Below are 27,171 nucleotides of genomic sequence, written 5' to 3'. Positions count from 1 at the left end.
TTCCTCAAGATACTGACTGTTGTGAATTGAACTGAAAGAAGACCTTGTTTGTTGTACAAGTCTATGTTGGTAAGAAGACTTTGTAACATCCCTGACTGACTTTATATGTGTATGACCTGGAATTGTTTTTGGACTATGACTTTGACTTTTCCCTGAAAGTAAAGGAATATCAAACCCCAGTTTGTCTGCAAGTGACTGTTATTGTATACAACCAGTCTCAGTCGTTTTCATGCGTAGGGTACTCTGCTCAACAGTCCACAACCTTGGTTGTGAACCCAGATTGCCCTTAACATGCTTGCCTTCTGCACATGCGCCCGTCCTTCCACGCATGTGCTTTGCTTCCACATGTGTCTTCCGTGCATGTACCTCAAAAATATGCCTAAATAAGATGGCATAGAGGTGGAGCACTTGGGTGGGCCCACCTGCGATTTCCACTACTGATTCGGGTGAACCAGCCTGAACTAGCCGAGTCTCACTTCTGAATAAAGTCCCCACAAAGATTAATATGGTGGCCTTTGGCCCTTCCCACCCCAAAGTTGCAGATTCTTTTAAGTTAAACTTTCTTTTTCCTTTATGAGATTGGAACTATAGCCGTCGTGAGTTGTAAACAGCTTCACAACATACCGTGTTTCCCCAAAAATAAGACCCTGTTTTATATTTTTTTGAACCCCGAAATAAGTGCTTGGCCTTATTTTTGGGGCAGTCTTATTATTTTGGGGGGGCGTGGAGCAAGACGGGGTTCCTCTTGCCGTCTTACCTGATTTCTAGCTCTGTCTCCCTAACCCTGCCCAGAGGAAATGGCGGGAATCAGCTGCGCATGCATTTAAATATTTTCGGGGAGGGCTTATTTTGAGGGAGGGCTTATTTTCGGGGGCGGCTTATTTTAGCGCATGCGCTCAGAAGCGCGACTGGGCTTTTTATCAGGGAACGTCTTATTTTCAGGGAAACAGGGTATTTATGAGGCAATCCAGACCTTGGAGTTCCAGGGCGGCAGAATTGAGGAAGTATCTACAGATAGTCCTGGACTTACGGCAGTTCATTTAGTGACCATTCGAAGTTACAACGGCACTGAAAAAAGCGACCGATGACATTTTTTTCCACACTTGTGACCGCTGCAGCATCCCCATGGTCACGTGATCAAAATTCAGGCATTCGGCAACTGACTCGTATTTACGACGGTTGCAGTGTCCCGATGTCATCTTTTGCAACCTTCTGACGAGGAAAACCAAGCCAGATTCACTCAGCAGCCTTGCGGCTAATTTAACAACTGTGATGATTCACTTAACAAACGTGGCAAGAAAAGTCATAAAATGGGGCAAAACTTACTTAGCACATTTCTCATTTAGCAATTTAAATTTTGGGTTCAATTGTGGTCATAAGCTGAGGACTACCCATATATTTGGACAGACTTGCAAGCTAATATTGAACCCCAACTGAACAACCATGATAGTTGGCATTTATGGGAGATACATGAGGAAGGGGTCTGCTCCAGACAGTTAAGATACCGCTAGTTTTTCTCCTGATTTGCACGCATTGAGCTCAAGATCAAAAAGAGTAAGCAGAGATTTGTTATGGCCCGTTGGCCGCCGGGCCCTCCAGCAGCTTAATCAGAGGAGGAGGATGAGGCATGGGTGTTAAGGTCAGCATCAAGGCAACCTGAGAGCTCTGTTCTGACCTAGGCTTCCTGAGACAAGGAGGGGAATTGGGGGAGTTGAGGGTAGAGGATGGAGTGATGGTTAATGTACAGGGATTATTGAAGATGTATAAATATAATTAATGTAGGGTCGGGTCTGCCCAGTTACCATTTTAGAACGGTGGGGAGGGAGAAAAGAGGAGAGAGTAGGAGGTAGGAAAGAGGAGAAGAGGAAGGAAGAGGGGTAGAAGAGGGAGAAGGAAGGTGTAGGGTGGAGGGAGGAGAGGATGTAGATAAGAGAAGGAGAGGAAGGTCTGGAAAGTAGAAGAAGGTAGAAGAGGGAAGAGTGTTAAAAACGGGGGTGGTGACTGGGCAAGCCCGACTAATTGTATATAACTGTACATTGGATGAGCTGTTTTTATATGAGTGTAAAAATAACACTTTTTTATGAAAAAAAGGGAAAAAAAGTACACAAAAGATGCTGGTCTAAAATACATACACGGTTGGAGAAAACGAATAAAGAAACACAGAGACTTTAAACCAGAAGTTTTTCTACTGGGAATGATACCTGAAACCTATACTAGAGAATTGAGCTATTTGATTGCGAATGTAGTATCAGCAGCTAGAATTGTATTTGCAAGGAATTGGAAAAATGAGAAATGGCCATTGCAAGATGAAATGATTAAGAAAATGATGGACTGCGCAGAAATGAGTAAATTGGCGCTTGAAATTAGAGAACAGGAAGATAAGCAATTTTACAAAGTATGGGACTTATTTTACCAATGGCTAGAAAGGAAATTATGATAAAGAAGAGTTTGGTTTTTAATAAGTTAAAAATTATTGGTGAGAATGACTTGGATATAAATGAATGATAAAATTGTTTTAAAATGATGGATAAAATAGGGTGATAAGATAAAATACTGGTTCCAGAACGATTATTCAGAAATTAATTGATTAAAATATTTGATTACAGTTAGATGATAAAATGGATGATTAAATAAGTTAATGATAGATCATTATTGTTTTGCATCAAAAATGTAATTCACACACCGACACATTGTATTGAAATTCGAATGGAAGATGTTTTTATAGAATAGAATAGAATAGAATAGAATAGAATAGAATAGAATAGAATAGAATAGAATAGAATAGAATAGAATAGAATTTTTTATTGGCCAAGTGTGACTGGACACACAAGGAATTTGTCTTGGTGCATATGCTCTCAGTGTACATAAAAGAAAAGATACGTTCTTAAAAAAAAAAAGTATACAATTAGTCCCAACAACCCTCTTTTTATTTCAACGGCTGTGAATTCTGTTCATTTACAGCCCGTAATGAGTCACAAATAGTTGTAAAGAGTCCGACAGAAGCCTGCCACAGTCCTTCAGGTTAAGGCTGATAAACACCCACCTTTATCTCCCTCAACATGTTGCCAAAGACCTAATTGGCAATTAGCTTTGCAAGGCCACATGGAACACAGAGTCAAAACGGAACTTCAGAATTTAAACCGACCAGAACGATCAAAGTTGCTTCCTGCAAAGGCTCCTGTGCCTTTGCTCCTCCTTTGTCTTATGGGAGAGGCCAATCATCTCCAAGCCTTACTCCAGAGTCGCCCTTTTTGTCTTAACTGTTCTTGCCTTCTGGCAGCTCTGCGCATGCGCAAACTGGGAACAGGTTCCCCCTGTTCCTCTGCCTCACTGATGTCACACTCTGGAGGCTCCAGAGTCAGCACATATCTCCCAGATGGCCCTGGCCCCATCTCTGCTTCCGATGCAGAGCCCTTGTCTAAGCCTTCCCCAGCCTCCAGGACTGGCCCATGTTCCTCCCCAGCCTCCTCACTGTCCGACTCTGCTGCCAGCTCCACAGGCTGCCGGCAGACCACAGTAGGGGGAAGAGGGAATGGAGCTGTCAGAGAGAGAGAGAAAGAGACAGAGGTGGAGCCTGGACTATCCATCATCCCTCAGATGGAGAGTCAACAGCCCCCAGGTCTGGAGGTGGCTGATGAGGAAGAGGAGGAACAACTGGGTCCAGTGCCTGACGTGCGGATGTGCAGAAGGCAGAGGAGAGGAGAGCAGTGGAAATCTATGGGCCGATCCTTGGGAAGGAAGAGCCACCGCTGCTAACAAAGCCCCACCCTAGCTATGGGGATAAAAGGCAGGGGGCAGTGATGAAGAGATGTGGCAGACAACTAATCATCTTCCGGCCAGACAGACTTGTTAGCCTGCGTTGAGAGAGAAACTTTTTGCCAGGCTGCCAGCACTCCTAATTAAAGGAATCTTTGAGTTCACTTCAGAAGGTTTGTCGTGTTTGGGCAGCTGGGTCAGAACAGGATTAAGGCTTTGAACTATCGTACCAGCAATGGACAACCCTGAATACGATTCGCACCTCGCAAGGCATCTGCCTGGACTTTCTGTATCAATAGGGCTTAGCATCTCCCCACAGTGTGACTGTGGGGTCCCACATCAAACTGCGGATCACATCGCGACCAGCTGTAAGCTGAGGCCAATACCGGTCTAGTATCTGATTTTTTTAAAAAATATATAGACTCTTAATATATAGACTTCTATATATAGACCTGCTTGTGCCAGGAATTGGATTAGATCAGGGGTCCCCAACCTTTCGGACCTCAGGGACCACTAAATTCATAATTTTAAATCCCGCGGACCATTAATATGATCTGCCTAATGACCGGCTGGGTGGGCGTGGCTAGGTAGGCATGTGACTGGGTGGGCATGTCACTCACATTGAGGGGCGCCTTGCGGGACTCTACTTGCCTTTCTCCTCCCACTCACTCCTTACCTGTCCACCCAACCGGGCTTCATAGGGCCCCGGCAGGAAGCAGTTGTTGGAGCTAAGCAGCCACCATGAGAAAGAGTTGGCAAAACAGCTGGCTAAGTTCAAATTGGACATGACCGAGAAGGAGGCTCAGCAGAAGCCCCTCACAGGAGCATAGGCTTTCCAAGCAGAGGGAAGACCTGCAGGAGTGCAAGGCCAGGTAATGGCACCTGGAGGCTCAGTGGGCTGAGATGGTCAGCCAGTTCCAGGCCATGATGCAGTCCCACTGGAACAAGGCCCTCTGGCTTTTCGCCACTAGTGATGCTTCCATCCAGCATTCGCCCAAAGCCCGGCGCACCAGGAGGCTGAAGCAGACCCCAAGTTGGAATTTCTGCCCTCTGACCTGCACAAAAAGACCCCAAAGGGGGAGACTCTCTGCAGCAACACAAACATTCATTGCACGAATCTGTCCCAGGGGCCATAGTTTGAGGACCCCTGATTTAATGCAATATTAAAAATGCAAATAATTTTTCTGCGGACCATCAAAAATTTTTTTGCGAACCACCAGTGGTCCATGGATCACCAGTTGGTGACTGCTGGACTAGATGACCTCCAAAGGCCCTTCCAATTTAGTTATTCTATGTCAGTGATGGTGAACCTTTTTGGCACCGATTGCGAGCACACCCGCACATCTGGGCCACAACCAGGAAGTGGAGTTTCCCAGGGCGCATGCATGCACCCGAAAATGAACTTCCGGTTTTAGCTACTGAATTGCCGGTTTCAGCCAGCTTCTCTTCTGGGTTTCTGGCGCGCATGCGCGGACGACGGTCAGCTAGCATGACGGTCAGGAAAACGGAAGATCAGCTATTCCAGTTTCCGGCACAGCTACATGCAAAAAGGCCAGCTGATCATTGCACGCGCATGCGCACCAGAAACCTGGGTGACACCACGCACACCAGGCGACATGGCTCCGAAGTGGCACGCGTGCCATAGGTTCGCAATCATGGTTCTATGATACTGCAAAATGTCGGGAAAGTCTCAGAAGGTAGGCAGACAAGGGGACAGATCTTGGTGTGTTGGGGATCCCATGAGCATCTGAATTGGACCATCAAGCTATTGGGTTTTCCTCTTCTTCTCTAGTTGGCAGTTTCACCAGGCCACTGGTGTTCTGACGAATGCCCTAATTAAATCATGAGCCTCGAGCCAAGCTTCAAAAGAAATCCAGTTATTTATTAGGAGCTTCATGTCCCGCATGTTCCCCAGTGAAGCCAGCTCTGACCCTATGTAATTCACGGCCCCAATCATGACCCTGTTTCCCCTCTCTCCCCCAAGGTGCGTCATCAATCACATTCACCAACGGAGCACTTTCTCAGGTTGTAGAGATCACTCCCCTCCGACCGCTGTGGGTAACCCTGGGAGACAGCCTTGAGAGAGAGATGTCTGGAATGTGTATCTATCTTTGCTTCCGTGCCATTTCAATCGATTTCCCATCCCCCCCCCTGCTTATGGCAACTCGAGACCAGGCCAGGGATGCTCTGCGAGTTGACAGATGGTACACATTCTTCCTTGCGAGATGGAGTATGTGTGTGTGTGTGTGTGTTTCCTGCCTCCGTTGTGAGTATAAAATGAGTTTCTTTTAAAGCTTTGCTCTCTCTTACCTTGCAGGAGGTGGCTGGGGGTCTTTGGTCCCTTCTCTGACCTTTAAGAGAATGCCTTTCTTGCATCTGGTTGGGAGACCTTTGCCTCCTCCGCCTCCAGGTAACTCTGCAGCATTGACGGGTCAGTGGGGAATTCCCGAAAGCAGGAGAGGAGGAGGAGGAGGAGGAGATGAAGAACAGAGCCTGGAGCAGTAGAGTCTGAATTCCTAAAAGGAAGGGAAATAAAGAAAGGCCTCTGAGAATCTGGATGGACTCGTCATCACCCCACAAACTTTAAAGCGACTTCATTTCCCTCTAACTCCTTCACTTGAGTGTTGCAGTAGAGAAAGGCTGGATGTAAATTCTCCGTTGAATCAACATGTCCATCGATTGAACAGAAAGAAGACTCTCACAGCATCCCACAGACCAGCTATGCTCACAAGGTAACCCCTAAATGCCTTGTTTGAAGATACCTGTGCTCCCTTTGCTTTCTGCTCGGGTAGCTTCAGCTCTTCCACGCTCTCCCCCGAATCTTAAGAAAATGACAATAATTGGAGCCACATGGTAGGCTGAAATATGACTTTGTGTTCAAAGAACCGGCGGTGCTTTGGCCTTTATTTGACTCCATCCACCCCATAAAATCACCCTCTGGCAAGGACCACAAACAGAAGCCCTGTCAATCTCTCTCTCTCTCTCTCTCTCTTTCTCTCTCTCTCTCTCTGCCTGTCTGTCTTACATCTATCTATCTATCTATCTATCTATCTATCTATCTATCTATCTATCTATCATCTATCTATCTATCTATCTATCTATCTATCTATCTATCTATCTATCTATCTATCCATACCTCCAGCATCTATCTATCCATTTATCTATCCATCCATCCATCTACCATGCATCTATCTATCTATCTATCTATCTATCCATCCATCCATCTAGCATCTATCTATCTATCTACCTACCTACCTACCTATATCTATCCACCCACCCATCTATCATTCTATCATCTACCTGTTTATTATGTCTATCTATATCTATATCTATATCTATATCTATATCTATATCTATATCATCTATATCTATATCATCTGTATCTGTATCTAGATCTATCGATCTATCTATCTATCTATCTATCTATCTATCTATCTATCTATCTATCTATCTATCTATCTATCTATCTATCTATCACACACACATACATATCCAGCCAGCCAGCCACATTCCATCTATCTATCTATCTATCTATCTATCTATCTATCTATCTATCTATCTATCTATCTATCATCTATCTATCTATCTACCATTTATCTATCCATTTATCTACCCATCCATCCATCTAGCATGCATCTATCTATCTATCTATCTATCTATCTATCTATCTATCTATCTATCTATCTATCTATCCATACCTCCAGCATCTATCTATCCATTTATCTATCTATCTATCTATCTATCTATCTATCTATCTATCTATCTATCTATCTATCTATCCATACCTCCAGCATCTATCTATCCATTTATCTATCCATCCATCCATCTACCATCTATCTATCTATCTATCTATCTATCTATCTATCTATCTATCTATCGATCTATCGATCTATCGATCTATCGATCTATCGATCTATCGATCTATCACACACACACACATATCCAGCCAGCCAGCCACATTCCATCTATCTATCTATCTATCTATCTATCTATCTATCTATCTATCTATCTATCTATCTATCTATCATCTATCTATCTATCTATCTATCTATCTATCTATCTATCTATCCATCCATCCATCTACCATGCATCTATCTATCTATCTATCTATCTATCCATCCATCCATCTAGCATCTATCTATCTACCTACCTACCTATATCTATCTATCTATCTATCCATCCATCTATCTATCATCTATCATCTACCTGTTTATTATGTCTATCTATCTCTATCTATATCTATATCTATATCTATCATCTATATCATCTGTATCTGTATCTAGATCTATCTATCTATATCTATCTATATCTATATCATCTATAACTATATCTAAGTCTATCATCTATCTATCTATCTATCTATCTATCTATCATTCATCTATCTATCTATCTATCGATCTATCGATCTATCGATCTATCACACACACATACATATCCAGCCAGCCAGCCACATTCCATCTATCTATCTATCTATCTATCTATCTATCTATCTATCTATCTATCTATCTATCTATCTATCTATCTATCTATCTATCTATCATCTATCTAATTTCTGTAGGGCCCATCACACTTCATGCCTCTGGGCAGTTTACAGTAAAACAATATAAAAGCTGTAAAACAATTTGAAAACCTGATTAAAACAGTAAAAAGGACCGTTTAGAAAGTTTAAAAGGCAAAGGGAGCACCTTCAACCTACCAACCACTCCCAGGGTTGCATAGCATTCTTGGACTCCCTCCCCAGGCCGAATGGCAGAGCCAGTTTCTTAACACTTTTCCGGAAAGCTGCTCTGCTTAAATTCATTTGGGTGTGAATAGAATCGCAATTTGGATTGGCTATGCCAGATTCCAAAACAGCAGGTTCGCATCTGAGGCTCTGTTTTAGTAATTAGACAAACTCTAGTGCAAAATTTTTCACACTAAGCATAGAGAACCCAATTGGAGGATTCAAGGGACAGAGACCACACATCTTTCTGACAAGGTATTCATGATACATGTACACAAAACCCTTCTGGGTGAAAGTTATGACTACCGCTCAGCAACATCTAAATGTCTGTGGAGATCCTCAGTCATCCAGGTCACAGTTGTCCCAAAGGGGTTTTCCTTTCAAGAGGTAATTGGACTTTCTGGTTTTTCTTTGAAGACATTTTTCTTCTCATCTGAGAAGCTTCTACAACTCTCATCCAAGAAACTTCTTCAACTCTCATTCAAGAAGCTTCTACAGGTCTCATCCGAGAAGCTTCTTCAATTCTCATCCAAGAAACTTCTTCAACTCTCATCCAAGAAGCTTCTTCAATTCTCATCCAAGAAGCTTCTTCAACTCTCATCCAAGAAGCTTCTTCAACTCTCATCCAAGAAACTTCTTCAACTCTCATCCAAGAAGCTTCTTCAATTCTCATCCAAGAAGCTTCTTCAACTCTCATCCAAGAAGCTTCTTCAATTCTCATCCAAGAAGCTTCTTCAAGTCTCATCCGAGAAGCTTCTTCAACTCTCATCCAAGAACCTTCTTGAGCTGAAGAAGCTTCTTGGATGAGAAGCGAAATGTCTTCAAAGAAAAAACAGAAAATCCAGTTGCCTCTTGAAAAAACACCTTTGGGTCAAAGACATCTACGGCTTTCTTAAGTGACTCTGTGGGGTCAACCACAATCAGAGGCAGAAGGATAAGTAGGACTTCTTCTAAGAGCAGGCCCTGAGGACACGTAAGAGCCACCAAATTATATAACGTACTTCTTTACAGCAGCATAATTCCTTCACATCAAACGGCAATCGCAATCAGGAAAGAACAAGGATGAGATTGTTTTGCTATTTTCCACTTGGAAAGAGATGCAAAACAGCTATCAAAAATCTTGTAAAATATGATTGCTATTAACCCCGGGTTATGTAACGCTTCCTTTTTTTTTTTTTTAAGTATGGAATTCCACAGCCTGCTTTCCAGATAGCAGGAATAAATCCAGATGTTTGCTTTCTCCAAATTTAAGTGCAGGGAAGAGACGGGGCAGGATGCCGTCATGAAAACTTCTCAGACAACACAAGGGGGAAAACTCAGCACAACACTTGCTGAATCCAGAATATGGATAATGCCTTTCACAATTTACCTGAGAACATAGAAAGAGAATCCTAAAAAGGTGTATAGCTAGGTAGTCCTTGAATTACAACCCTTTGTGAAGTGACCGATCAAAATTACAACAGCACTGAAAAAAATGACATGACTATTTTTCTCACGTACAACCGTTCCAGCATCCCTCTGGTCTAGTGGTGAAATGTAAAATATGTTATTACTGGTTCTGTGGGCGTGGCTTGGTGTGTGTGTGTGGGGGGGGGGTAATGTGACTGGGTGGGCATGGCCAACTTCTTTTTTTTACTTTTAAAAGCATTTTTTCTACAACCTCTTTGGCTGAAGCTGTTGTCAAAAATGCTTTTAAAAGACTCTGACGATCAGGCAACTCAGCTGGGATCGTCAGAGCCTTTTAAAAGCATTTATTACAACCTCTTCAGCCAAAGAGGCTGTAGAAAAAATGCTTTTAAAAGGCTCTGACGATCCCAGCTCAGATGCTCGATCATCAGAGGCTTTTTTTTTTTTTTAAGTATGGAATTCCACAGCCTGCTTTCCAGATAGCAGGAATAAATCCAGATGTTTGCTTTCTCCAAATTTAAGTGCAGGGAAGAGACGGGGCAGGATGCCGTCATGAAAACTTCTCAGACAACACAGGGGGGAAAACTCAGCACAACACCTGCTGAATCCAGAATATGGATAATGCCTTTCACAGTTTACCTGAGAACATAGAAAGAGAATCCTAAAAAGGTGTATAGCTAGGTAGTCCTTGAATTACAACCCTTTGTGAAGTGACCGATCAAAATTACAACAGCACTGAAAAAAATGACATGACTATTTTTCTCACGTACAACCATTCCAGCATCCCTCTGGTCTAGTGGTGAAATGTAAAATATGTTACTACTGGTTCTGTGGGCGTGGCTTGGTGTGTGTGTGGGGGGGTTAATGTGACTGGGTGGGCGTGGCCAACTTTTTTTTTTTTACTTTTAAAAGCATTTTTTCTACAACCTCTTTGGCCGAAGTTGTTGTTAAAAATGCTTTTAAAAGACTCTGACAATCAGGCAACTCAGCTGGGATCGTCAGAGCCTTTTAAAAGCATTTTTTACAACCTCTTCAGCCAAAGAGGCTGTAGAAAAAATGCTTTTAAAAGGCTCTGACGATCCCAGCTCAGATGCGCGATCATCAGAGGCTTTTTTTTTTACTTTTAAAAGCATTTTTTCAGCCGAAGAAAAAATGCTTTTAAAAGTTAAAAAAAACACCTCTGATGATTGCGTGGCTCAGCTGGGGGAAGGCAGGGATTTTTACTACTGGTTCTCCGAACCACCCGCCTCCATCGCTACCGAGCGATCCGGTCCGAACCGGGAGCATTTCACCCCTGCTGCAGTCACATAATCATAATTCGGATGCTTGGCCACTGATGGTTGCAGTGTCCTAAGGCAGACTTGTGGACTTCAACTTCAACTCCCAAAGTTCCTCAGCTAGCTTTCCTGGCTGAGGAACTCTGGGAGTTGAAGTCCACAAGTCTTAAAAGAGCCAAGTTTGCAGACCCCTGTCCTAGGATCATGTGATCCCATTTTGTGACCTTCTGAGAAGCAAAGTCAATGGGAAAACCAGATTCACTTTACATCCAGGTTACTAATTTAACAACCACAGTGATTGACTTAACCACCATGGCAAGAAAGGTCGTAAAATAGAGGGAAATTCACTTAACAACCAGAAAGTCCAATTGCCTCATGAAACCCTGAACCAGAGGTGATCTTCAGCCGGTTCAGACCGGTTCAAGCGAACTGGTAGCAGAAATCGCAGGTAGGCCCGTCTACCTGGGCTCTATGCTGCCCTATTTAGGCATGTTTTTGAGGCCAGGCGCATGCGCAGAAGGGGCACACATGAGCAAAGCACATGTACAGAAGGCCGGGCACGCATTCACATTTTCAGTGCTAGGTGAACTGGTAGGTAAATTATGTGAATCCAATCTCTGCCCCTAACCCTAACTGTCAAAATGTCTCAAAGGTGTTTTTTCAAGAGGCAACTGGATTTTCTGTTTTGTTTTTTTCTTTGAAGACATTTCGCTTCTCATCCAAGAAGCTTATTCAGAGCTGAAGAAGCCTCTTGGATGAGAAGCGCAACATCTTCAAAAGAAGAACCAAAAAGTCCAGTTGACTCTTGAAAAAGCACCTTTGGGATAACCATGACCTGGGTGGCTGAGAATCTCTACAGACTTTTAGGTGTACAATTTGGGATGAAGGCCCTTGGAATAGTGTGGGAATAGGAATGGATTTCCAGAGGAAAAAAATTGCAGACTACAGGAACCAGAAGTACTAACTCAGGTGACCCTGAGGACACAGATAAACCTCCAAGCGCTTCAACGACCCTCTAAAAGGATGCAAATGACCAGCTATCTGCAAGGAATAATAAATCCTTCTGTTCTCCAACATCCAGTCAGAGCTGAAGAAGCTTCTTGGATGAAAAACGAAACGTCTTCAAAAGAAAAAACAAGAAAGTCCAGTTGCCTCCTGAAAAAGCATCTTGACCTGAATGACTGAAAATCTCCATAAACATTTAACTGTCATAATGGAAATTTCGGGCTGAATTGTGGTCATAATTCGAGGACTAACTGTATAATCACCATTCTCAAGTATCCTTGACTTGCCTATCCATAAAAGGGCTACACATAATTAGAAAACTATTTAAACAACATAATGCTATTTGTAAAAGACATGAACGGGGTTCACCAAAGTTTCTGGCTGGAACAAAATTTGCTTTTCACTCTCCCATCTCATCCCTCTGGGAATCGGTTCCCAAATTCCTTTAGCTCCATCAATTCCTTCCTCTTCTAGGTTGACCTGGGAATGATTACGACTTGCATCCTGCCATGACCAAACTATTAGCCTCTAATTTCTTTACAGGAATTAAAACTGTTCATCTAACCATTCGAAGAGCTAATTAATAACTGCTGTGAGAGTCTTTACCGATATAGCAATATGCAAGCAACCTCTTAATCTGGTCAATAAATAAATGTTCATATACAAGAGCCTTAGTCATTCACCCTAAGACCATGTTGGCGAACCTATGGCAGCTGTGCCAGAGATGGCATGCAGAGCGCTCTCTTAGGCATGCGTGCCGTCTGGTTTCCGGTGTGCAGCCAGCTGGTCTTTGCAGCTGAAAACAGCCAAAAAAAGCAGCCCAAAATGGTCCAAAAACAGGCCTTTTTTGAGGCATTTTTGGACTATTTTCAGGGCCGTTTTCAAGGGCTGAAAAACTTCCTGAAAACGGCCCAAAAATGGCCTGAAAATGGCCCGAAAAACAGCCAAAACCGGCCGAAAAACAGGCATGCGTGCCAGGTGATCTTTGGGTTTCCGGTGCTCTGGCACGCGTGAAGATCAGCTGGCCGGCACACATGCATGTGCTGGAAACCCAAAGACCAGCTGGCCGGCGTGCGCATGTTTTTGGGTTTCCAGCGCTTCGGCGTGCACACCTGCATATACTTGCATGCGCATTCCAGTTTGGGCACTTAGTGCCCAAAAGGTTCACCATCACTCCCCTAAGAGAATCAGTATGGTCTAGTGGTTATGGCATGAGACTCTGAGTTCTAATCCTGGCTTAGGCACAAAGTTTGCTGGAGACTTTAGCCCAGCCTCCTTCTCTCAGCTTTAAGAAGGGCGCAAGGGCAAACCACCAAAACATCAAGAAAACGGCAGGGGCTTGTCCATGTGTAGCTAGTCCTTCTCTTACAACCATTTGTTTAGAATAGAATAGAATAGAATTTTGATTGGCCAAGTGTGATTGGACACACAAGGAATTTGTCTTGGTGCATAGGCTAAAAGAGAAGATACATTCATCTTTTCTTTTATGTACACTGAGAGCATATGCGACTGTTTTTTATTTTTAGCGACTGTTCAAAGTTACAGCAACATTGGAAAAAGTGATTTATGACTGTTTTTCACAGTTATGACCAGAGGTGGGTTTCAGATAATTTTACCACCGGTTCGCCGTGCACTGAAAATGTGAGCTTTGCTCGCGCGCGCTGCTTCGAAAACATGGCTAAATAGGACGGCATACACCCGCAGGTCGCTACTACCGGTTCGCTCGAACCGGTCCGAACGGGCTGAATACCACCAATGCTTATGACCATAGCAGCATTCCTACGGTCGCGTGCTCAAAATCAGGATGCTTGACAATTGGCATGTACTTATGACAATGTCAGCATCCCAGGGTCATGTGATCCCCTTTTGTGACCTTCTGGCAAGCAAAATCAATTCTGCATGAAAAAAAAGGATTCGTGACTGAGTCAACTTCCAAAGAAACAAAAAGGAAAGGAGAATGTGGAAATTTCTGGGAAAAGGGGAAAAGAATTTCTTATAGGATGCACCAGAAGTGGGTGACGTTACACAAATGGGAAGTTGCACTTAGTTAAGAAACGCACAGGTATAGCATAGGTGGAACTCAGCTCTTTGGCAGTAACTGTGAGAGAGATCTGGTAATCTTAGTGAACAATCACTTAAATATGAGCCAATAGAATGCTGCAGTTTGCCAAAAAATCCAATACAGTCCAAGGCTGTAAGAAGATCATGTGAAGCATTAATACCACTTTATACTGCACTGGTAAGGCCATATATGGAATATTGCATCCAGTTTTGGTCACCATGAAACCAAAAAGATATTGAGACTCTAGCAAGAGTACAGAGAAGAGTGACAAAGATGATTAGGGGACTGGAGGTTAAAACGTACAGTATGCTGAACGGTTGCACAAATGGGTATGTCTGGTTTGATGAAAAGAAGACTAGGGGAGACATGATAGCAGTCTTCCAGTATCTCAGGGGCTGCCACAAAGAAGAGGGAGTCAAGCTATTCTCCAAAGCAGGAGTCTCTAACCTTGGCAACTTGAAGACTTGTGGACTTCAACTTGGAGTTGGAGTCCACAAGTCTTCAAGTTGCCAAGGTTGAAGACCCCCGCTCCAAAGCACCTGAAGGCAGGACAAAGAGCAAGAGATGGAAACTAATCAAGGAGAGAAGCAACCTAGAACTAAGGAGAAATTTCCTGACAGTTAGAACAATTAACCAGTGGAACAACTTGCCTCCAAAAGTTGTAAATGCTCCAACACTGGACGTTTTTAAGAAGAGATTGGACAACCATTTGTCTGAAGTGGTGTAGGGTTTCTTGCCTGAGCAGGGGGTTGGACTAGAAGACCTCCGAGGTCCCTTCCAACTCTTGTCATTCTGTATCTATGGGCTTTTTTAGTATTTTTTTCCCCCTACATACTGGCAAAATATCTCAAATTTTGTACTATTCTCGCTTGTGTGCTTTTGATGGAAGGCGGAAGTGAAGGAGACCACAAATAAGAAAAATGTACATAAAACAAATCCTTGCAAAGGACTGTTGCGAAAAATTCGGATGAGAAATATATTGAAAAAAAGGGCATGGAGAGAAAACAACAGTGGCAAGAGTCAAAAAGAGAGAAGAAGAGATAAGGCATGAAAATTCAGACTGATCCTAATGGGAATTTAAAAAAAAAAAATAGTTTTGGAAATGTGAAAAGAGAGCTAAATAAGGAACTCCCAGCAGAGGAACTGGTATTAAAAATAAAAGCAAGAAACTCATTTGAGAAGAAACAGATGGAAAGGAATGCTGGAGTGAATATTTGAGAGATTTCTACAATGTATGTCAAGAGTGGGACTGAGATGACCTCTACAAGGGTTAGTGAGAACATCAGAAAAATGTAATTCTACAGATATGAACGAAGTAGCTGAAGAAAGATTCAGAGTTGAGGGTGATTGCTTGAGGATTGGTTGTGCGAATTGTTCTGTTTGTGTGAAAGAGAACTGGAATAACCCAGCGTTTCGCCCTGTGGTGAAATGCTACCGGTTCACACCGGTTCGGGTGAACCGGTAGTGATAAAAGCTACCAGTTTATCCGAACCGGAATTTCCAACGATCAGCTGTGCTGCGCAGTTTAAGTTCACTAGGAAGGAGGAAATCCTACTTTCTAGCGAATCTAAATCGCGTGGCACAGCTGTTCCCCGCTTGCTGTTCTACTTACATTCCCAAGCCTCCTTTTTCCACATGAGGTGCATATTTGGTGCGTACCGCACACGTGTGTGCATGCAGCGCATGTTTGGCGTGTATCATGCATGCGTGGGCAGCGAACCCGTGGCAAACAGGGGAGGATTTTACTACTGGGTTTCACCACCTTGGAAATTTTAAGCTGTCTTGACTTCAACTCCCAGAATTCCTCAGCCAGCTATCTTAGGCTGGCTGAGGAATTCTGGGAGTTGTAGTCCAGACTGTTGGAACTTGCTAAGGTTGACAAATTAACTGGAATAACACAGTCTTGCTTTCCTACAAAGAACAAGAGTGGATACAATGACTACAAGGGGATTAATTAATTAATTTGTTCAATGTGTCCAGGCAGCTGTGGGACACATTTTTGTCGCTGTTGATGAAAACAAAATTCCTTCAAAGAGATGGCCATGAATAACGTTTGGGAAAGGCAATGCAACCTTGTTCCGGAAAAGTAGTTTTGCAAATTACTTCAGCTCTTCAGGAGGTCATTGAGAACTGTAGGATGGTAGAATTGATTGCACATTGTTGTTGGTGTAGAGAAAGTCTTCTATAAAAGAGTTAGGCTTGAATTAGGGAATGTATTGCATGAATGCGGAATTAAAAATTGGTTGCTGAACGTGATGTATGATGGAAATAAAGCACACTCAAGAATAGCTCAATTGAACTAAGTTCAATACTGTAGGAAGTTAGCAGCCACCCATCTCCTAGAGAAATATTTTAGGAAATATTAAAAGGGCAGAATATTTCCCCTAAAAGGGAGGCAGAAACTCAGCCCTCCCCCCACTTTTGTCAATGGGCCATTAAGGCCTGGACCAGTCTATTCTATATAACAAAGATATATCTCCCTCTAGCAGAGCCATAGTAGGAATTGCCCAAAGCCCTTTCATTACATCATCACCCAGAAAGAGTCAACCAAGCCTGGGACAAAGACAACCTACAAAGTTGGCCCCCATGGGAGTCTGACAACAAATCAGAATACAAGCTCAAATTCAAAAGCCGGGGAGGGCGTAAAACCCAGGCATTCTCAGCATCTTTTCCCTTTTTGTCCAGGATCTAAAACCGCGTGGTCCTGTCCGCCATTAAAAACCATCTTTCCAAACAGCCACCATGTTTCCAGTGTCTTTCTCCCCACTTGGAACTGAACCCAGAAGGATATTTCTTCCAACAATACTAAGCAGCTAATATTTCAGGTTTTGTGTGTGCGTGTGTGTGTGTGAGACGGAGAGAGGGAGAGAAAGAGGGAGAGGGAAAGGGAGAGAGGAAGACAAAGGGAGGGAGGCTGGGTGGGACAAAGGGGGAGAGAGATGCTGGTGGGGATATTCAAGGTGAATTGATTGAAAATTTAAAGGTTGTTGAATGAATCTGTCTTCCCCATTGACCTGGCTGGTCAGAAGGTCGCAAAAGGGGATCACATGACCCTGGGGACACTGCAACCGTCATAAATATGAGTCAATTGTCAAGCATTTGAATTTTGATCCCATGACCATGGGGATGCTGCAATGGTCATAAGTGTGAAAAGGGTCATGAGTGTTGTGTCTCGTCCAATCTCACCACAGCCGGGGCCTTCTTATCTGCTTCCGAACACGGAGGAATGTCCTAGTATGCCTCCTGGCCCCAGCCCTGGCTCCATGCCCAGACAGGCTGAAGAGGAGGAAGTATCTCCAGCCCCCAGCTCTGGCTCCATGCCCAGGCAAACGGAGCAACTAGACCCCTCCCCCTCCTCCACAGCATGTGAGCCTGAGGGAGGTCAATTGCCAACAGCTGCAGACTGGAGTGACCCTGGCGTCAGAAGACTTGATAGACGGAGGCAACAGAAGGAAGGGAGGGGCAGGCCTGGATAAGTGCTGAGCCATGGAGCCACACCCCATGGCCTATATAAAGGACCTGCTTTCTGGCATTCTCTGAGTCAGGCAAAGTCTAAACATATCTTGCTGAAGTCACTTTCTGGTCTCCTGCCTGCCCTGAGGACTTTGCTAGGACTTTGGCAGAGCTGCAGAGGCACGCCTGATTCGGATTTCCCTGACCCGGACATCAGCAGAGGAGTGGGACACGACAATGAGTCACTTTTTTTCAGCACCTTGATACCTTTGAATGGTCACTAAATGAACAGTTGTAAGTCAAGGGCTACCTGTAATGGCACAGTCGGGGCAATTTGATGGCGATGGGTCTTTGACATTCCCCAGCCTTTCCTTTAAATCTGCAATTGTGTCCCCTTGATTTAAGGACAAAATTACATACCCACCAACCTGTCTGGACCTTCTGCTTGGTGAAGTGTGATACAGGCAGGGGTGGGATTCAGCCGGTTTGGACCGGTTTGGAAAAACTGGATGCTAATTTTACATCTGGTTTGCCGAACCGATAGTTGCAAGGACTGGCTGGCCCCACCCGCCCCGCCTCCCCCGCCCCTCTCAGAAGTCTCCATGCGGCCCATTTTGGATGCGAGGTAAGTACAGAGCCTATGGGGAGGCTCTGGGAGGGAGAAAAACGGTCCTCCTGGAAGTTCCAAAAGTCCGGAAATGACTGTAGGATGTGGGAGTAATGTTTCTGGCCTCCAGAGGGCCTCCGGAGCCAGGGGGAGGCCATTTTCGAACTCCGGGGGCTCAAGGAAACCTGCTGGAGCCTGGGGAGGACAAAAAACAGGCCTACCAGAAGTACCAGAAGTCCAGAAACAGGCCCGTTTCCAGCGTCCAGAGAGCCTCCAGAGCCCGGGGGAGGCTGTTTTTGACCTCCCCAAGGCTCAAGGAAAGCCTCCGGAGCCTGGGGAGGGCAAAAATGACCCCCCCATGATGCAGGAAGCCGAATAGGCCACGCCCCCATGGCCATGCCCACCCAGCAACCAGTTGCTAAAATTTTTCAATCCCACCCTTGGATACAGGACTTCTCTTGAGCTGCAGTGAAATGCAGCTTTTTGGACAACTGGGAGAAGACAAAAGGTTTTGTCCTTCAAGCAGAAACCATTCTGGGCTGAATTCTAAGGGCTCGTTAAAATAAACCATATGCTGTCTTATTTTTTTTAATTAGTTTCTGATTCTCATTCGTGTAAGACAGATACCCCCACAGATTTTCCAAAAGTAATTTTTTTCTTGGGTAATAAAACATTGAGGGGAAAAGCTTATCCACCTTAGCCGCTTTTCTTGAAACGGTGGCATGGATTTAAAGATAGCGTTGAAGAAAGATGCCAAGAAATGAAGAAAAAAAACACATATTTTCAAAGGAGACATTGCTTTGCTGAAACAGTTAGGATGAATTAAGCAGTAATGAGTCATTTGCCTGTCATTAGTATATGTTGTTGAATCAACAGCTGTTAGAAAGAGGAAATGAAGAACAGGGTGTCCAATAAAGAAATAATCCAAATTTTGAAACAATTGAATTTTTTAAAATGGACAAAGATGACATTCAAAACTTACAAAAAGGGAGGTGGGAAAAAATCTCTAAAAATCACTTAAATTCAATGGGTTTCCATAAGAAATAAGTGCAGTCTAGGTCAGGGATCTCCAACTTTGTCAACTTTAAGACTTGTGGACTTTAACTCCCAGAATCCCTCAGCCAGCAAAGTCCACAAGTCTTAAAATTGACAAAGTTGGAGATCTCTGGTCTAGGTAGAAGAATTTGCCAAAGAACCAGCCATTTTTTCAAGGGTCTTGTTGTGTCTGCATCCCCCGAGCCAGGGCCCCTGCCAGAAAGTGACTTGGAAAGTGAGGGGGAAGGGCCATCAGGACTTACCTCAGGAGCACCGGCTTCCCTGGCTCAACTCTAGGAGCCAGAGGCAGGCCAGGTGGAGGAGATAATGAGGCCTCCGTCCCCTGACTCTTCCCCTCCCAGGCCACGCCTCCAGACCCAGCTGATGGCAGTCAGGCCTGGCTGGACCCTAGGTTTCGTAGGCAGGAGAGGCGGGAACAACAGAAGCAGGGGTGGGGCAGGCCTAGGAAGTGCTGAGTCATGGAGCCACACCCCACAGGATATAAAAGCAGCAAGGGTTGCTATGCCTCTTCGTAGCAGGCAAATCAACTGCTTGACTAGAGCTGAAGTACTGTTTGTTGACTCATCGGCATCAAGGGAGATAACAGAGACACTTGTCAGAAGCTCACTAGCTTGCTGCCTGAGTTGATAGTGCCGGCTAATTAAGCCATCGCTTGGACTGAGGCGAGGGGGACAGAACAGGTCTTGGCCTCAGAATCTGCAGGTATTAATGGGAACATTCACACAACATATAATACTAAGCCTGGCTAAGAATAAACCATGGTTAGGGGACCCATTAAGTCAACCACCTAAATAATGGGGGCCATTTCAACAGATCCTTCACATCCTGGACATAAATTATATCAGCTGCTCCCCCCAGGAAGATGCTATAGGGCAGCGATGGCGAACCTTTTTGGCACATTTCGGTCGCGCAGAAACGTGTGCGTGCATTCACTCGTAGGAAAAGCCGAACTTCCAGGTTCTAGCACACATGCACACCCGACAATCAGCTGGCTGGGGTGCATGCGCGCACCGGTTTTCGGCACTGCCGTGCACGCAAAGGACAGCTGATCGTCACCCGCACACATGTGCCAGAAACCCAGACGACAAGGCCATGTGTGCCGGGCAACACGGCTTTGTATGCCATTTTGGGCACATGTGCCATAGGTTCGCCATCATGGCTATAGGGCATTGCATGCCAAAACAAGTTGACATAAAGATAGTTTTTTGCCCTTGTGCCATCATTCTGCTGAATACCTAATTCCCACAGCACTGTCTTATGCCTAAGGATATTTACCCGTGTTGTAGGACTGTAGTAATATTATTATCTTTTTCATCTTCTCTATTACCCCCTCTTATTGGTGGTATTTATTTATTTTATTTTATTTATTTATTTGATTTTTATACCGCCCTTCTCCCGAAGGACTCAGGGCAGTGTACAGGCAAAAATAAAACAGATAATACAATATACAATTTAAAATGCAATTAAAAAACTTATTTTAAAATTAGCCTGAGAAGTAAAAATATACAATAAACTAAAAACCCTATTAATTAATAAGAATTTAAAATTAATAAAATTCAATTTAATTTAGGTATTGTTGTTGTTGTTGCTGTTACTTTACATCCACACTGAAAACTTCTACATCAGAGACAAATTCCGTATGTGTCTAATCACTCTTGGTCAATAATTCAAGTCCAGTCCAGTCCAGTCTAGTCTAGTCTAATCCAGTCCATATTTCCTATTCCATCCCAGTCCAGTCCAGTCCCGTCTAGTCCATATTTCTATTCCATTCCATATTTTCTATCCTCTCTTCTCTTCTCCTCTCCTATCCTGCTGCTTCAAATTACCGTACAGGTTGGCTTATGACCACAAGGGAGCTCAAAATTTCCATTGCTAAGCAGAGCAATCATTAAATGAGTTGTGCCCGCCTTTTATTACCTTTCTTGCCGTAATTGTTAAGTGAATCACTGCAGTTGGGACGTGAATCATGGGGTCCTTAAGCAAATCTGTCTTCCCTCATTGACTTTGTTTGTCAGAAGCCAGCTGGGTTTACAAATGGTGGTCCCATGACCTCGGGACACTGCAACTATCATAAGGACATGCCAGTTTCCAAGCATTCCGATTTTGACGATGGGGGATGCTACAACAGTTGTAAGTATTAAAAAAAAACTGAAAACTTTAAGCTTAAACTGTCTACTGTTGACCTCACCCCATTCCTAAGAAGTCTGCAAGGGACGTGCATAAGCGCACCTGCATGCCTACCGTCCCTGTCCTAATATTCCTTTTTACGTACTCTTTTCACGTATCCAAATTATGTTTATACTTTTTATAAGTCACTTTTTTCAATGCTGTTGTAACTTTGGTCACTAAATGAATGGCTGCAAGCCGAGGATTACCTATACTTTATTATTCCTGTTTCACGTTTTGCTATTTTTAAGTTGACTTTTATTTTTAGTCTTGTTTTTCATTGTAATATTCAATGGTTTCTGGGTGAACTTCTACTTTAATGGGAATAACTTATCAATTTTTTTTATTATTATTTTAGCTGTCCTCTTTAGCGTCTTCTCGGAGCCTCTGGCTGTCCAAATTTAGCTCTCAGATAGCGAAGCTGCGTGACTGAATGCTCTCGTCCCATCTAAGGACGCCAACGGCCACATTTCTCTTCACAGAAACTGCTGTGCCAAGAAAGCTAGACTAGAAGTGGGCTCTCCAGCCTTCTATAAATAAATTTTATTTTTTTAAAAAAACACAGGGTTGTGGTAAAAAGTTAACAGATTGTCTATGGTATTTTCACATGGTGTAAATTCCGAAGCTGACTTGTCTCAAAGAGAACGTAACTTTTCCACGAGTGCATATCAAAAACAGCTACGACGGCCATTAATTCCCAGGTAGCAGCTCTTTAATGCGGATCGTTTGTGAAGTGGAAGAGTCCAAAATGTTACCCCTCACGTTAAAATCGAACTACACAGAAGGAACTGAAAATAGAACTGTGGTTTCTCATTAAGGCAACCAGTTGGCATTTATGCTCAAGTCAAATAAAAAGTGTGGGAATCAAGTCGCTGCCCCACAAACATGGCCATCTTGGTACATCTTCGCAATGAGCTCCACAAGCCTTTCCAATATCCCAGAACTGAAAAATTCAGCTGGAACAGACCAGAAACTTTTCCTTGCACACACACATACACAAAAAGTGGAATAACTGAAAAGCTAAGAGGATTTCCTCATGACTTGGTCTGTTACCATCCTAAAGCTTGCCAATAGTCCCACATATGTAGATTTCTCAACTTTATTTTCTTGCCGTAATGAACAGAACAGAACAGAACAGAATAGAAAATATGGAATAGAATGGAATGGAATAAAATAGAATAGAATAGAATAGAATGGAATGGAATGGAATGGAATGGAATGGAAGGAATAGATTAGATTAGAATAGAATAGAACAGAACAGAACAGAACGGAACGGAACAGAACGGAACGGAACGGAACGGAACGGAACGGAACGGAACGGAACGGAACGGAACGGAACGGAACGGAACGGAATGGAATGGAATGGAATGGAATAGAATAACAGACTTTGGTGGGTTGCTACCGGTTGTCCCCAGTTTGGGAGAGCCGGTAGCAGAGATGGTGAAGTGACTGTGAACCGGTTCACTCCGACCATCATCTGGGCCATCCCACCTGCCACTGCACTATACCTACCTTTATTCCTCCATTTTTAGCCCAGTTGAACCTCGCGGTAGAGTGGGTTGCAATGCCTCAGCTGTTCAGCCTCTGAATGAGTTAGTGCGAACCGATCACGCGCAAAGCACATGCGTGAAGTAAACCGGTGGTAACACCAGTTAGAACCCACCACTGTGGGAAACCCTACACCACTTCAGACAAATGGCTATCCAACATTTTCTTAAAAATTTCCAGTGTTGGAGCATTCGCAACTTTTGCAGGCAAGTTGTTCCACTGATTAATTGTTCTAACCGTCAGGAAATTTCTCCTTAGTTCTAAGTTGCTTCTCTCCTTGATTAGTTTCCAACCATTGCCTCTTGTTCTACCCTCAGGTGCTTTGGAGAACAGCCCGACTCCTTCTTCTTTGTGGCAACCCCTGAGATATTGAAACACTGCTATCATGTCTCCCCTAGTCCTTCTTTTCATTAAACTAGGCATACTGAGTTCCTGCAACCGTTCTTCCTATGTTTTAGCCTCCAGTCCCCTCATCATCTTTGTTGCTCTTCTCTGCACTCTTTCTAGAGTTTCCACATCTTTTTTACATCGTGGCAACTGGATGTAGGAATGGGAGAAGATGCTTAAAACTAATTCTGTTGAAATCTTCTTTAGTTTGTCCTCTTTGTGAAAACGGTAGAGGTGAATTAAAGGGGAGGGAATAGAACGGAAACTACAATAAAGTAACTGGTATATAGTGAGACTTTGCTACTTTGTCTCTGAGAGGATCTATTGAGGCAGCTGAAATCTCGTATTTTATTTTATTTTTATTTTTATTTGAATTTATATCTCGCCCTTCTCCGAAGACTCAGGGCGGCTTACACTGTGTTAAGCAATAGTCTTCATCCATTTTTATATTATATACAAAGTCAACTTTATTGCCCCCCCAACAATCTGGGTCCTCATTTTACCTACCTTATAAAGGATGGAAGGTTGAGTCAACCTTGGGCCTGGTGGGACTTGAACTTGCAGTAATTGCAAGCAGCTGTGTTAATAACAGACAGACTTAGTCTGCTGAGCCACCAGAGGCCCATATGGTGAGAAAGAGTGCAGAGAAGAGCAACAAAGATGATTAGGGGACTGGAGGCTAAAACATACGAAGAACGGTTGCAGGAACTGAGTTATGTCTAGTCTACTGAAAAGAATGAGTTGGGGTGCTTGGCAACAGGCTCATACTTATGACGGTTGCAGTATCCCAGGGTCATGTGATCCCCCTTGGTGACCTTCAGACTAACAAAGTCAATGGGGACTCCAGATTCATTTAACAGCCATCGTACTGACTTTACAAATGCAACGCTTCACTTAACAACGGTGGCAAGACTTGAAACCAGAGACGTTTTTACTTGGGATATTAATCAGAACCTGCAGTAAAGAAATTCAGCATTTGATATTACACATAATCACGGCTGCAAGGACTGTCTATGCACAGTTTTGGGGAAAAAAGGAAAACGTACCAACAGAGGAAGAAATAATCGAGAAAATTCTGGACAGTGCAGAGATGGATAAACCAACGAAAGAAATAAAAGGAAAGGAAGAGGCAGAATATTATCAAGTAGGGACCAAGTGGTACGAGTGGTTAGAGAATAGGAAAAATAAATCGGAATAAATGATGGAGAAGAGAAGATGACAAACGTGTAAACTATTGTAAATAAATAGAACGAGATATAAAGAGACGATAGAGAAAGACAATAAAATAAAGGAAAAAAGGGAATATATAAAGAAGAGAGTAGATGGAATGAAACTGACATGTAAAAAGAAAGCACATATTATGTGTTTATGTTACCTATGTTTGTGTTGTGTTGTGTTGCTGTAATAAAATCAGTAAAAACTTTATAAAATAATAACACTGGCAAGAAAAGGTGTAAAATGGGGCAAACCCCACTTAACGAATGTTTCATTTAGCAATATAAATTTTGGGCTCAATCATGGTCATAACTCAAGGACTACCAGTACTTCCCTTAAGCCTGGCAAAACATACATCTGTTGAATAAATTCAAACCCTCACAAATCCTTAACATTCAGAGATGCTCCCCAAAAAAACCTAAGTGCCTTACAAAAAATGGAAGAAACAGAAACCTACATATGAAGAAACAAAACTAGCGGAGCAAACAAATACAATATGAAATATTTTTCCTCTCCTGGTCTCCAGAACTCAGAAAGCTCAAACTGCCCAAGGAGCTGCTGATCCAGTTCTACAGAGGAATTATTGAGTCTGTCATCTGCACCTCTATAACTGTCTGGTTCGGTTCTGCAACCCAACAAGACAGACACAGACTTCAGAGGATAATTAGAACTGCAGAAAAAACAATGGCTACCAACCTGCCTTCCATTGAGGACCTGTATACTGCATGAGTCAAAAAGAGGGTTGGGAAAATATTTACAGACCTCTCACATCCTGGACATAAACTGTTTCAACTCCTACCCTCAAAACGACACTATAGAGCACTGCACACCAGAACAACTAGACACTAGAACAGTTTTTCCCTGAATGCCATCACTCTGCTAAACAAATAATTCCCTTAACACTGTCAAACCATTCACTAAGTCTGCACTACTATTAATCTTCTCATCGTTTCCATCACCCATCTCCTTCCACTTATGACTGTATGACTGTAACTTTGTTGCTTGTATCCTTACAATTTATATTGATATTGATTGTTTCCTGATTGCTTATTTGTACCCTATGACTATCATTAAGTGTTGTACCTTATGATTCTTGATGAACGTATCTTTTCTTTTATGTACACTGAGAGCATCTGCACCAAAGACAAATTCCTTGTGTGTCCAATCACACTTGGCCAATAAAAAATTCTATTCTATTCTATTCTATTCTATTCTATTCTATTCTATTCTATTCTATTCTATTCTATTCTACTCTACTCTATTCTACTCTACTCTACTCTACTCTACTCTACTCTATTCTAAAAACCCAGGTTAAATTGTTAAATTTAATTTCAATCCTTCGGCCTTAGATATGCTCCAACACTGGAAATTTTTAAGAAAAAGTTGGATAACCATCTGTCTGAGATGGTGTAGGGTTTCCTGCCTGGGCAGGGGGTTGGACTAGAAGGCCTCCAAGGTCCCTTCCAACTCTGTTGTTATATTATATTATATATATCTTGCTGATGCTGTTCTATAGAGCAAAGCTGGCTGAGGAATTCTGAGAGTTGAAGTCCACAAGTCTTAAAGTTTCCAAGGTTGGAGACCTGCTATAGAGGGCTACGTGTATGTAGAGGGCATGAAGTTGCTTCTGAACAGCTTGTCGGCTCTTTCTCATGAATTTAAGATCCAGTTCCTTCTTTGGTGGTCTTCCTGGCCTGGCCCAAAGCCACCATCTGTGCCAATCCTCTGCCCGGGCCTTGCAGAGCAGAACATGGCATCTCATGTCAAAGACTGTAGGATGGGTGAGTAACAGGAAGAGGCTCACAGTTTTCACTGAGGAAAATGCAAGTCCTCACTTTCTGGCAAAGAACGCACATACTTTGGATTCTGACATGAAAAATGCAGACAGGCTGTTAGAGCAGAGCTATTTCCCTTGCAGCCAAGCAAGATTCTCACCCCCTTCAAGATATGATTGCGACTGCAAAACTTGGCAGAGGAAATACGTTTGATATGTTAATGAAGAGAAGGACTAACCGTGACATGAGAGCAGTCTTCCAATATTTGAGGGGCGGTTAAAGACAAGGAGGCCGACCTATTCTCCAAAGCATGGAGAATATGATTTCTTCCAACAACCGGTTCTCCAAACTGCTTAGAAGGCTAACAACCGGTTCTCCCGAAGGGGTGCGAACTGGCTGAATCCCATCATTGAAATGCTTCCTTCCTAACAAAAGGATAGAATCAAGATCACAGGAAGGACTAGTACTGAGCCGTGGTGGTTAGAATGCGGTACTTCTGCTGCCTGCCGGCTGCCTGCAGTTTGACAGTTCAAGCCTCACCGATTCATGGTTGACTCGGCCTCCCATCCTTCCGAGGTCGGTAAAATGAGGACCCAGATTGATGGGGGCAATAGGCTGACTCTGTAAACTGCTTAGAGAGGGGCTGTGAAGCACTGTGAAGTGGTATATAAGTCTAAGTGCTATTGCTAATATTTCCTTCCTTCCTTCCTTCCTTCCTTCCTTCCTTCCTTCCT

General features: G+C 43.3%; 1 protein-coding gene across 8 annotated transcripts in view; it reads right to left on the bottom strand.

The window, feature by feature from the left end:
- NTF3 (neurotrophin 3) overlaps positions 1-27,171 on the bottom strand; it is a 101,814-nt gene that overhangs the window by 24,024 nt on the left and 50,619 nt on the right. For 7 of the 8 annotated variants that reach the window (XM_058191050.1, XM_058191051.1, XM_058191053.1 and 4 more), the window contains exon 2: positions 6,067-6,272. The exons of the other annotated variant lie outside the window; for it this stretch is intronic. In XM_058191050.1, the coding sequence (XP_058047033.1) occupies positions 6,067-6,132 (66 nt within the window). In that variant the 5' untranslated portion in view covers positions 6,133-6,272. The remainder of the gene's footprint in view (positions 1-6,066; positions 6,273-27,171) is intronic. 8 annotated transcript variants of the gene reach the window in all.

This window comes from Ahaetulla prasina, chromosome 7 (genome assembly GCF_028640845.1).
Source record: "Ahaetulla prasina isolate Xishuangbanna chromosome 7, ASM2864084v1, whole genome shotgun sequence".
NCBI classification, from domain to species: Eukaryota; Metazoa; Chordata; class Lepidosauria; order Squamata; family Colubridae; genus Ahaetulla; species Ahaetulla prasina.
The sequence above is the reverse complement of the archived record's forward strand: the minus strand, read 5'-3'. Positions and strand labels throughout refer to the sequence as shown.